Consider the following 12967-nt stretch of genomic DNA (forward strand, 5'->3'; position numbering starts at 1 on the left):
AAGACAGATGCTTAACTGACTGAGCCACCCAGGCGCCTCAAAGATTTTATTGTTAAGTAATCTCTACACCCAACGTGGGCTTCGAACTTACAACCCCAAGATCAAGAGTTGCACATTCCACCAACTGAGCGAGCCAGGCACCCCTTACAAAAGATATGTTAAAGGGTACAAGTGTACAGTCAGATGAAGAGATACGTAGGGCAAGGTCCAGAAAGGTCCCAAATGCGGGCGCTTCTGTCTGCATGGAGTTGAGGGTATGCCACCCTCCCAGCATGTTGTTGTGTTCACCAATCCAGAAGCAGTCCAGACTCTTTTGGTTCAGGTTTTTATGGAGGCTTCATTACATAGGCATTGATGGATAAAAGCATTGATTAAAGCACTGGCAAATGATTATTAACTCAACTTCTAGCCTTTTCTCCCTCCTCTGAGGTTGGGGGTGTTGGGCTGAAAGTTCCAACCCTCTGATCACATGGTTGGCTCCCCTGGTAACCAGCACCCCTCCTTAGGTGCTTTCTAAAATCACCTCATTAACACAATCTCTGGTGCGGTTGAAAGGGGTTGTGTTAATGAAAACCAAAAGCCACTTTTTTCACATTAATGCTCCAGATATTACAATGGTTTTAGGAGTTCTGTGCCAGAGACCAGGGATGAAGACCATATATATATTTCTTATTATGTCAAAATATTGCAGGTACTGAGTGGGAGCCATGGCCCCACTCTGCCATCCTCCCTTCAGAGGAGTCTCCATTGTTGTCCCAGCCCATGGGGAAAGGTGAAGACTGACATGGTTGTGGTCATCTGCTTGAGAAACTTCTGGAAAGTTAGCAAATGATGCAACAGTGAATAAAGCTGGCTTTGATTTAAACTAAACATTAATTGTAGCAATAGCGATCTATCAAGGTTGAAAATCGCTTCACTTTGATCCAACTCTGTTGATCATGATTTAGCATCAGAAAAGGGGACACTCATCAAGTGTATTCTGTTCCTCTTTCCTCCTACGGCATTAGACCTAGCAGTTTTAAAGGAAAGGCTGAACCTGAGGATCTCCGCACCAGCTCCATTCTAAGACTCCCTCTTCTGCTTCATGTGAAACCCCTACAAATTCCATTCTAAGCCATTCTGTTTTGTTCAACATAATCTTCCTTTGATGTTTTTTTTTTTCTTGTTTCCTACACATCATGGTCCTTTTCCTTAATTTTTCACCTTTAGGAGATAGAGTTGATTGGCAAAGCCAAGAGAAAGAAAAGAACCAAGACAGATAAGTCCAAGGCATCCAAGGGGAGGAGAGAAGAAAAGGTCCACAGGGAAGCAGAGGCCGCTGTTGGTAAGGGAGTGTGCTCCTGACAAACGACCCAGGAAAAGACACCTAATGGGGACTGGGAGGTGTCACAGAGAATCAGCATGAATCCAATGGAACAAACAACCTGTTTGGAGTCTTTTTTTTTTTTCTTAAGATTTTATTTATTTATTTGACAGAGAGAGACAGCGAGAGAGGGAACACAAGCAAGAGGAGTGTGAGAGGGAGAAGCAGGCTTCCCGCCGAGCAGGGAGCCCTGAGCTAAACGCAGATGCTTAACAGCTGAGCCACCCAGGCACCCCTGTTTGGAATCTTTTTGACTATCTCTGGCTAAGACGCTGTTGCAGCCTACTTCATGTCAGTATCTTAGGACATAGAGGAGAGAGGAACCCAGGGTTGCCTAGACACCTGTGATCAAGAGGGGAAATAATAATAACAGCACCTATTTACTGAATACCCACTGAATTAAGAGTCCTGCATATATGACATCATAAAATCCCCAAAACATCTCCATAAAGTAAGCATTATTATTATATTGTATAGTGGTTGAGGCTTGAGACAGATAGGGTGGCTTGCATAAGACCAAACAGATTGAACAGGGAATGGTGGACCCAGGGTCTGACCATGCCATTTGGTTCCAAGCACATATTCTTACCATGGCCTCTAAGAACTAGGAACTGTACCATAATTTGAGAATTGGGTAGTGCAAGCATTTGGGAAGAGGAAGGATGAAACAAGCTCTGAATGACTACCCCAGCTGCCGTTTTTCTTCTTGGTTCCCTGTACTGCACCTTCCGAGGAATTTAGAATCCCATGCTTCTGAAGGTTTCTTTAGCTTAAAACTTAACACCCATTCTTTCCTGGCTACATGATTTAGAAGACCCTCCAGACAAATCAAAGGCCGTCAGAAAGTATGACATTGGATCGTCTCCTGGGCCAAATCTATTTTTAAGATTTGCTTTTTAAAGTCTTGCTGACCTTACATTGTTGTATCCCATGACTTGGGTTGCACTGGCAGGACTGGGGAAAGGAAATATTTGTGGTCCCTAGAGGTGAATTGAGGAAGAGTTCTTAAAGTATGGAAGGCTCAAACTTTGCCAGGTTACAAAGCCGCAAACTCAAGCCAGACTCTTGAGGCTTGACTTTCCATCTGTGTCTGTAGTTTTCCCCTCTGGAGAGTCTTGCTTCTACCATAGGTCAGGGTGAAACAGAACTTTTTTAGTGCAAAACTATTGAATTACAGTTGATCCAAATAGGATAAGGCAGTTTCTCAAAGGGTGGTCTGTGGACGACCCTTCTCGAAACACTTGGAGTGGTCATTAAAATGCCGATTCCTACAGAATCAGATTCTAGGAGTGGAGCTCAGGAATCTACACCCCGGGTGATTCCTTTGCCCACTGAGGTTTCAAAGCTACTGAAAAGGATGTAGAGATCACGTTTACTTAGCTACAACTCTGTCTCCCATTGTTCTTCTCCAGGAAAGTCAAAGGAATCAAAGATTGAAAAGAAATCAGAGCTAATTCCCAAAGAAAGAAAACCGAGAGCCAAAAGGAAAAGGACACAGAAGGAAAGGGATCTGGAAATAGCAGAGCTCAGTGGGTCTGATGTCATTAACTCTAAGAAAACAGAAGACACTTCAGATAGAGGTTTCTCTCCTGCAGAATCTCTTGTAGAGGACTCTTGGCTTTCCCACAAGTATGGTGCTCAGGAGAGCCAAGTGTCCACAGATAGAAGGTCATCACCCGCCCAGACTATACCCGTCACTGGAAACATGGAATCTAAAGAAGAAAGAAGTTATGAGGACCCTTCCAAAGTAAGGTCCAGTATTCTCACCTTGGCCAGAGAGATTTCTGTTCTCACTGCTGCAATTGCAGAGGTGGGAAAAACTGCCCTGAATCTTATTGCAGTTACTGAAACAGTGCTACCACATCATGGTTTTACTTGTTCTGCTCTCATACCCTCTGACCCTGTAAGAAGCCAGAGCTGATCAAAGACACAGAGTGGCAAAGCCCCTCTGAAATGATGCATTCTGTGAGGCTCCTAAACTAACAGTGTCAAGGAAAGGGGGATTTCCGCCATCAGAGCCAAGTACCTATCCTTGACTTGGCTGGGAGCTCATGTTTTGTTTGCCTTGAAAAGGCTATGGAAATTCCTCCTTTCCTAAAATCTGTTTTTCTGTGGCCCACAACTGGGCCACAGGCAGCTTATACACACATATCTATCTGTACAAGATGCTGCGGCATGTAAAAGTAATTTTGTCCCAAGAACCTTGATTCTAACGACAAGTATTTAAGAGAAAAATTGAATGAGCGTAAGGAAAATTACCCTTGAAAATTGCTGCAATGAATCAAAAAAAAAAAAAAAAACAAAAAAACCCATACAGATACATCTCTCAGACCAACACAACCAATTTTCCCTCTGCTGTTGGAATAAATCACAATTTTTTTCCACTGGGATGAAGGTCCTGAACTGCATTTATAGGTTTTGTTGTAGGGGAGAAAAAAGAATATCTTTAAACACTACAATTATACTCACAGCTAAACTGCTATGGTTAACCCCACGCAAATTACATGCACATATGGTACAACTCTGCTGAATCTCACTTAGTCTTTACAGGCACATTTGTGACTGGTACAGCCAGATGTGATTATCCCCATTTCACAGACCTAGAAACTGAGGCTTGGAGCTTCGTGTCCCAGTTGCCAGAAGTTACATAACCATCAAGCAGTAGAGCCAAGACTTACATCCAGATCCTTTAACTCTAAAATTAGGATTCTTGTCAGTTTTAAATTATTATGTTTTTCTTTATTTTATTGTTCATGGTCTACCAAAAAAGATTTCAGAAAGATTTTTCCTTTCTGGTTCCCAATCTTCCCAGCTGCCTAGAGTATGGAATTCTGCTCTACACCGCAGATGAAAATTTTAACCTGTGGGCAGAACTTTCCTGAGCCTGCTAGAGAATCAGAATTTCTTAGATGTGTTGTCAACGCATAGTACCGTGCTGTTCCGCGAAGGCTAAAAAGCCAGGAAGTTTCACCCCAAGTTGGACACACAGAGCTCCAATGGAAGAACTGCATTCAGTTTCCCTCGTGGGCATATTTCTGACAGTGGAGGGGCTGTTAGGGAGAAAAAGAAAGCCAAAACATCCTTCACAGAAGCTGAGAGAACCTTTCGTTGAAAAAGTGGGTTTGCATGGGATGAAATGTGAGTCTAACACATTTCTATCTAAGACCACCCCTGGTAAGATAGCCTTTTTCTAGAACCTGTACTTCCCAGCCCTGGCTTCCCTAGGATCCCCTGAGAAGCTTTTTGAAATGACCAAGGCCTCCCACCTAGCTATTCTTCTGTAATTGGTCCGGGTGGGGCCTTGGCCTCAAGTAATTTTTAAAAGCTCCTTACAGGATTGTAAAGTGCAGCTAGGGCTGAAAACTCCAGACATACGGTATATGTACCAGACATTATTTTGGCTCTTTCACTATTTCAATTAATCCCAGTGACGGCCCCAAGAGGAAGACAATATCAGGGAAATTAAGTTGTAACCTCCAAATCCTGAAGCAAGTAAGAGACTTGGACCCAGGCCAGTCAGACCCCAGAGCCCGAGCCAGAGGCTGCCGTCAGTGTGGAAGCCACTCAATGACCCCGACTCTGATGAGAGGCGACACAGGGCCGTGGAGGAGGGCTCACCCCTGAGACAGGCTCTGCCCTTCACTAACAACATTCTGGTTCCTTAGGCCCTCCACGCCAAGAGGGAGCGAGAGGGAGCTTCCCGGGACAGGCTGCGAGCAGAGAGGGCTGAGATGAGACGTGTGGAGGTGGAGAGGAAGAGACGGGAGCAGGAGGAGCAGAGGCGGCTCCTGGAGGAGCAGCTGGAGAGGGCGGAGAAGATGAAGGAGGAGCTGGAACTGGAGCAGCGAAGCCGCGAGGAGGAGAAACGGTGGGTAGAGCAGCCCGAGGCTGTGACCAAGTCGGGAGGCAGCAGGAAAAGGCCAGGGTTGACCTCCACTAGGGACAGAGTTTGTTCTGAGGCTCATGCCTGGTAGTAAAACAGCACATCTCGTGTTTCTCTGTCCTCTGTCCAAAGATAAGGTGTAGCGTCCTGACCGTGAGGGTTCCTCCAGATAGAGGTTCATGGGATCTTCTTGGAAGGGCTTTGTGATGCAGCCCAGCAAACGTTTGTTGAGCCCCTAGGCCTGTCCGCATTGTTCTCGATTCTTTCATAGGCCTTGACTCAATTCATTTAATCTTTACCACAACCCTGTGAGAACAGAGTTTTAAAATTCATCTTGTAAGAATGGAAATTGAAGCTCTGGGAACTTGATGTCCCCGCCCCAGAGCACAGAGCTGTGTGGTGAAACTTGAGGCTTCTAGCTCCAGGCCAGTTGTGTTCTTGCGTCTGCTCTTTGCTCAGCCTTCCCTTGGACACCCAAGCGCCCTCTGAGTGGGATGCCCCCTGTGGCCTGTAGCTGCAAAGCCTCCAGTGGGGGCACTGCCTGTTAGCTCGTCTCACAGGATGCCCCAGTGTTTGCTGCCACTTCCCCGACCATCCTGTGGGGTTTTTCTCAGCCTGAGGAAACAGAGACTCGAGGAGGAACGGCAGCGGCAGGAGGAAGAGGAGAGGAAGCAGCAGCTTCGGTTGCAAGTGGCCCAGGAGAGAGTCCGGCAGCAGCAGGAGGAGTTCCGGAGGAAACTTCGAGAACTGCAGAGAAAAAAGCAGCAGGAGGAAGCCGAGAGGGCTGGTGAGGAGGGCTTCTGGAGCAATCTGCATCTCCTATCTGGGGCAGAAGTATTTTTATCCCACTGTGGGTGTTCATTTGAATCTCCCCAGAGTTATTCCTATCCTAAGCCTTGGTGTGTGAAGCACTCTAAATGTATAAGCTCTTTTTTTCCCCCAAATGATTAATATGTGTGACTACAGTGAGTTTAGAGAGAAGATCAAAATAAGACTCACTTGTGGAAATGACTCTTGGGCCCCACTCCCAATTCAGTCACCTCCTGATCTGGGATCCTGCCCTCCCGTTGCCCTTTTAGCGTTGCTCCGGAGCTGCCTACAGTGGAGACAGAGCCCTGCTCCTTGCTTCTCTTCCGGGCAGACGGAAACAAAGGTCTGGATAGCTTCAGGGCAGCCTTTCACTTTTGAGGCTCAGCAGATGTCAGCAGATGCCACTCTGTAGGCTGCTCAGTTCAGCTGAGTAAGCACAAAATTTCTCCAGACCCTGATGGGATGCCTCTCCCCAACTACATGCATACCACCCATGGGCACCCCAGGCTCTGGAAAATTCTCCACTAAGGTTTTGTACTAATTGCACAGTGCATTGCACATAGTAGGTACTTGATAAAGGACTCTTATTAAATTTGTAAATTGACCCCAACATGATCCCCACAGAGGAGCTGGCAGCCTGCTGGCAGGTAAGCTGCACAGTATCCCATGCGGAGTCTCTGGGAATCAGACTTGGGAGTTGGATTGGAGAACTTTCTCCAGTAATGAGACCCCTCCTGAGCCTACCCGCCTTTTCTATTCTGCAGAGGCTGAGAAGCAAAGGCAGAAGGAATTGGAAATGCAGTTAGCAGAGGAAGAAAAGCGCCTGCTGGAAATGGCTGAAGAAGAACGGCTAGAGTACCAGCGGAGGAAACAAGAAGCCGAAGAGAAGGCTCGGCTGGAAGCGGAGGCGAGAAGGCAAAGGGAAGAGGAGGCAGCAAGGCTGGCTCTGGAGGAAGCCATGACACAAGCACAGGAAGAAGCCAGGTAGGGAATATTTGGGAACAGTTGCCCCAGGGGGGTTGTTTCAAGGGCTTGAGTCCCTGGCGCTAGTACCAAACTCACACTGCCTTAGGACAAGTGAAGTTCTCCCACTTTCCAGAGCGTAGTTTGGAAGAATTAAAAAACAGAGATTCCTTTGCTGTCGATGTCACAGAATTTCTTCAGGGCTTACAGAATTTGTATTGAACCTGGAAGGGAGTTTAGATTTCATCTCTCTCAGCCCTCTGGTTTACAGATGAGAAAATTGAGTCCCAAAGAGGACTCAAGGCTGAAGAGTGAGTTAGGGGCCGTGCCAGGACCACATCTAAGACTGCTTGATTCTGAACCACTGCCCTTCTCAGTATTTTTTGGTTACCTCTTACGTGCCGAACACTCTTCTGGACACTGGGAATTTGGGAGTAAGCAGAACAGATGTCTCTTCTCCCTTAGCATTTACATTCTAGGGCTGGGGGTAGGGAGACAAATAAACAGGTTTTTTTTAGCTGACAATAGATGCTAGACAGAAAAAGTTTTAAACATGTGATAGGATTGCAGGATGCTTAGTTTAGATGGGTCGGCCAGGGCAAAACGTCTTAGAGAAAGTGCTCTAGAAGGTGAAACCTGAATGACAAGGAATTAGCCACATAAACATCTGGGAGAAAAATATTCCAGCAGGTAAACAGTGAGTGCAAAGGTTCAAAGGAAGGAAAGAAACTGGCATGTTGGAAGAATAAAAAAAAGGCAGTAAGAGGTAGGTGAACTAAGGGACAAAGAATACCTACCCCCTCTATTCTTTTACAATAGTAATGTTCGTTTCATCTTTCTGATAATGGAATTTCTTGAGCAGTGTGGTTTCAGTGGACTCTCTAAAAGCTAGGCCCTCTACAGTTGCTTTCTCATGAATTTCCACTCCTCAGTGAAAGCAACAAATAGACATCCCTCTATAGAACCATCAAAATTCAAGGGTATAAAGGCACAACACAGAAAACCGTGTGAGTCCAATCTTGACTATAGGCAGTTTACCCCCCCTGAAATGTATGTTCTATAACTTAAGGTGACTCTAAGCTAATAAGTACTCTTTAGGGGACAAGAAAGAGAAGGCAGCCAGAACAATTCTATTTCAAGGTTTTTCACCTAACCTTGGCATGTTCCACTCCTGGACTTTACTCGACTATTGTTTTTCCCCCCAGCTGTTATGTGAATTAAAAAACAGATCATTAGAGAAGTCTTGATTCAAATTCAAAATTATGTATTCCATGTATCATAGCGACAGGACTGGGTTTGTAAGTATTGAGACCAAAAGCAAGCTGAACAGTTTTGTAAAGCTAGTCCAAGTAGCTGAAAGCAGAAAACCAAGTAACTAAAGCGGTGTGTAAGACGTAGAGCCTCACTGCGCCAAGGGTTAGAACTTAATGCCAACTGGCTTTATTTCATCTTCACTGTGTGACATTGGCCCAGGTACTTTGAATTTCTTTCTCTGACCTGTTTCCTCATCTCTAAAACAAGGGAGTCCTTTCCAGCAATACGAGTTTAAGAACTGCTAGCTTTGCCTTTCCTTTTACTTTTCCAGTAGAAGGCTCATGAAACTCCAAAACTCATGTTACCCATTAGTTACAAGTTACTAAACGAATAGAGTATGATCTTCCACTAAAATGCAAGATCAGTCGCCCCAAGTTTAACTAATGATTGCTCAAATCCAAAGTTCTTCTACTAGCTTATAAGGGCAATTTCTAAGATGCTTAATCATATTGAGATTCTGGGTGGGTTGTCTCCTTAGGCAAAAAGCTGCTGTGGAGAAACATCTTAATTTCCATCAAGAACTCTATAAGGAAGCCAGTGCCCTGCAGTGGACACAGAACATTTCCAGATCGTGGGTCTACTCTTACTTCCAGTTCCTACAAATACCCAGACCTTAAGGGTAGAAGAAAACTGAAAAGTTGGGAGGTGGTGACAGAAAAAGAGAAACTTCTATAATGATGTCTCATTTCATCTGGTTCACCTCAACTCACACCTCACTTCACTCTAGGACCTCTATTCCCACCACTCCTCCCTACCACACACACTTTTTTTTTTATGATTTTTTATTATATTATGTTAGTCACCATACAGTACAACCCTGGTTTCTGATGTAAAGTTCGATGATTCATTAGTTGCGTATAACATCCAGTGCACCATGCAATACGTGCCCTCCTTACTACCCATCACCAGCCTATCCCATTCCCCCACCCCTCCCCTCTGAGGCCCTCAGTTTGTTTCTCATAGTCCATAGTCTCTCATGCTTCATTCCCCCTTCTGATTACCCCCCCTTTCTTTATCCCTTTCTTCCCCTACCGATCTTCCTAGTTCTTATGTTCCATAGATGAGAGAAATCATATAATTTTCTCTGCTTGACTTTATTCACTTAGCATTATCTCCTCTAGTGCCGTCCATGTTGCAGCAAATGTTGAGAACTCGTTCTTTCTGATAGCTGAGTAATATTCCATTGTATATATGGACCACAACTTCTTAATCCAGTCATCTGTTGAAGGACATCTTGGTTCTTTCCACGATTTAGCGATTGTGGACAATGCTGCTATGAACATTAGGGTGTATATTGGCCCTTCTCTTCACTATGTCTGTATCTTTGGGGTAAACACCCAGTAGTGCAATGGCTGGGTCATAGGGTAGCTCAATTTTTAACTTTTTAAGGGACCTCCACACTGTTTTCCAGAGTGGCTGTACCAACTTGCATTCCCACCAGCAATGTAGGAGGGATCCCCTTTCTCCACATCCTCTCCAGCAATTGTTTCTTGCCTTGTCAATTTTTGCCATTCTGACTGGCGTAAGGTGGTATCTTAGTGTGGTTTTGAATTTCCCTGACGGCTAATGATTTTGAACATTTTTTCATGTGTCTGTTAGCCATTTGTATGTCATCATTGGAAAAGTGTCTGTTCATATCTTCTGCCCATTTTGTGATTTATTTGTTTCTCACATATTGAGTTTGAGAAGTTCTTTGTAGATCTTGGATACCAGTCTTTTATCAGTAGCATCATTTGCAAATATATTCTCCCATTCCGTGGGCTGCCTCTTAGTTTTTTTGACTGTTTCCTTGGCTGTGCAGCTTTTTATCTTGATGAAGTCCCACAAGTTCATTTTATCTTTTGTTTCTCTCTTGCCTTTGGAGATGCCTACCACACACACTTAATTAAACTTTTCACTCACCTAAATCCTTTATGTTCTCTAGAACCACATAAATCCAGAAGCTTTGGTGACTAAAACTGGCCAATAATTTCATTTGTTTGAATTTCAGTAAATTCAGTTGAATTTCAGTTAGTAAGACTAACATCATCTTAAGATGGTCTAAGTATTTCATTTCACACTGTCTGAAAGAGTGGTAGATAAATGGAAATTCCATAATGCAAGTAATTCTGAATAAGCTAAGGAGTTGGTTCATATATTGAGAACTTTATCTCTTTATAAGGCAAAACCACATCCATTTCACCCTAAGAATCTAAGATGTCATATCTGTTTAAAACAAGGTGATCACTTGATAAATGTTCATTTGAGCAAAATGAGCCGTTTTGTTGAGGGTATTCTCACTTCCTCAAAATAGATTCTAGAGCTGCACCGGCCAATAAGTAGCCACATGTAACCATTTAAATATAAGTTAAAACGTTCAATTCTCCAGTCACACTAGCCACATTTCAAGTGCTCAATAGCCACATGTAGCTACTGGCTATCTTATTAAGACAATGCAGAGGCAAAACATTTCCATCTTCACAGTAAGTCCCACTGGACAGCACTGTTCTAGGCCCCTGGTAATTAACAAATCTTGAGGGTTTGTTCTTGTGCCTTTAAGATCCAACCACTCACATAATTTCCCCATTTTTAAAAAACTTATTCATTTATTTAGAGAGAGCAGGCGAGGAAGTGCATGGTGGGGAGGAGCAGAGGGAGAGGAAGTCTCAAGCAGACTCCGCACTGAGCAGAGCCCAATGTAGGGCTTGATCTCACAACTGAGATTGAGACCTGAGCCGAAACCAAGAGTCTGGCACTCAACCCACTGCGCCACCGAGGCGCCCCCCATAACTTCCCCTTTTTAAAATCATACTGACACTATTAAGGTATAGTCTTGATTAGATAATTTTTCTTTAACATCTTTTTAAATATCAACAAGTATCTGAGGCACCCAGGTGGCTCAGTTGGTTGGGCGTCTGCCTTCGGCTCGGGTCCCCATCCTGAGGTCCTGGGATCGAGCCCCAAGTCGGGCTCTCTGCTCAGCGGGGAACCTGCTTCTCCCTCTCCCTCTGCCTGCTGCTCTGCCCGCTTGAGCGCTCTCTGTCAAGTAAATAAGTAAAATATTTTTTATAAATAAATATCAACAAGTATCTAGTAAGTATCTATCCTAGAATGATCACTAAAAGGGATGAAAGATCTTTACAAGCAAGATATATAAAAGGATGTTAAAGCAAGCAGTATCTGAACATGAATTTTCCCACAAATTTCCTTTGGCCGTACTCTATACTTCACTGTCGACACCTGAAAAACTTAGTATTTGCAGATGATTCCCTCAGATTTCTCACCAATGCTTGTGAAGTTTTTGCTCTCTACAGGAACTGTACTCCTACAATCCACAAGTCAAGCTTAATTTTGATTCTGTATTGCTGTTATTGGACTTGCTTAGATCTGATGCTTATTTTCAACTCCTTGCTTTATGTGAAACAGAAATAAAATGGCCAAAATACTGGATATCAGTCATCGTGATTTTAAGTATGTCACAAACTTTTTCTCCAAATTGTCCGTCCTAGTTGCACATTCATTCATTCATTCATTCAAGTCATTCAGTAATGCTTAAGCAGATGAGAAAGGAGCATGTCAAATAATACAGAAGAAAGAGCACTCAAGGAAAACATCCTTGTGGGGGAAATTACCATTACCGACTTTATTTTCTCCCTCCTTTTACAAGTTTAGGATATCGCAGTCAAGCACCAAGTGGAGCGGCTACACTAAATGTTATTCAAGGTCCCTTTCCAAATCTGATGTCCTATAAAATCGTTGCTGTGAAAGTCTATTTTACCAGCACTACTACACCAGATAAGCACATTTTAGTAAGTTAACCATAGCAGAATGCAATGTATTTAGAAGAATTCGATAAACTAAAAAATAAGATGATCTCCCCAGTAGCTAAGCTCCACCATCTAAATGCTAAGAACTTTCAGACGAGATGCAAACAAAATTAAGATACCAAACTACATACTCACGCATTTTGAATAGCTCAAATAGCCTGTCAAGTTTGTTACTCAGGCCTGACAGAAATACACAATTAGGATTTTCCAGAAATGGACCCCATTGCTAGTTGCTATTTAATAAAAGCCAGGTGACAGTCTAAAGGCTCTAATTTACCTAAACTATACATGTACAATACAAATAATTTTTCAGTTAAGGTCAGACATAGGAATTTATAAGGCAAGCCAATTATTTTTCAACAGGTGACTTGAGTAGGGTATTTAAGCTATAACGGTTTATAAAATTAGAGATAGGTTTTATTTGCTCTTCTAAAGTACTCCGATAACATTCTACCTGGAATAACATGAAATTGGATTATGTGTATACATACATATACTAAATTCTGTGATTTGTTAGAGTTAAAAGGTTAAGCCCTCTAATAGGAACTAATTTGGTACTTTAATTTTACACAAGGTTTAAATATTTAAGATATAAAGAAATAAAAGGAAAATATAAACAAAGTATACCAAACCTCAACTAAGCAGAGACCATTTTGTAAATTGTTAAAGGAAAAAGTTAAAATTATTGATATAAATCAATTAAGAATTTTTGGCATGCCCATTTATTCAACATGATTGGGTAACTATATCATAGATACAAACCATACAGGAATATCCAGTTTAAAAAAAAAACAAAACAAAACAGAACACGAGTATTTAAGAACGTAG

The 12967-nt window shown here is 43.1% G+C and overlaps 1 protein-coding gene across 1 annotated transcript in view; it reads left to right on the forward strand.

Moving 5' to 3' along the window:
• KIAA2012 (KIAA2012 ortholog) overlaps positions 1-12941 on the forward strand; it is a 102746-nt gene extending 89805 nt beyond the window's left edge. Inside the window, exons 18-23 of the mRNA XM_057304074.1 lie at positions 1210-1324; positions 2776-3110; positions 5029-5231; positions 5861-6033; positions 6821-7040; positions 8812-12941. Of these exons, the coding sequence (XP_057160057.1) occupies positions 1210-1324; positions 2776-3110; positions 5029-5231; positions 5861-6033; positions 6821-7040; positions 8812-8950 (1185 nt within the window). The 3' untranslated portion in view covers positions 8951-12941. The remainder of the gene's footprint in view (positions 1-1209; positions 1325-2775; positions 3111-5028; positions 5232-5860; positions 6034-6820; positions 7041-8811) is intronic.
• The last annotated feature ends 26 nt before the right edge of the window (positions 12942-12967 follow it).

This window comes from Ursus arctos, unplaced genomic scaffold (genome assembly GCF_023065955.2).
Source record: "Ursus arctos isolate Adak ecotype North America unplaced genomic scaffold, UrsArc2.0 scaffold_1, whole genome shotgun sequence".
Classification (NCBI taxonomy): domain Eukaryota; kingdom Metazoa; phylum Chordata; class Mammalia; order Carnivora; family Ursidae; genus Ursus; species Ursus arctos.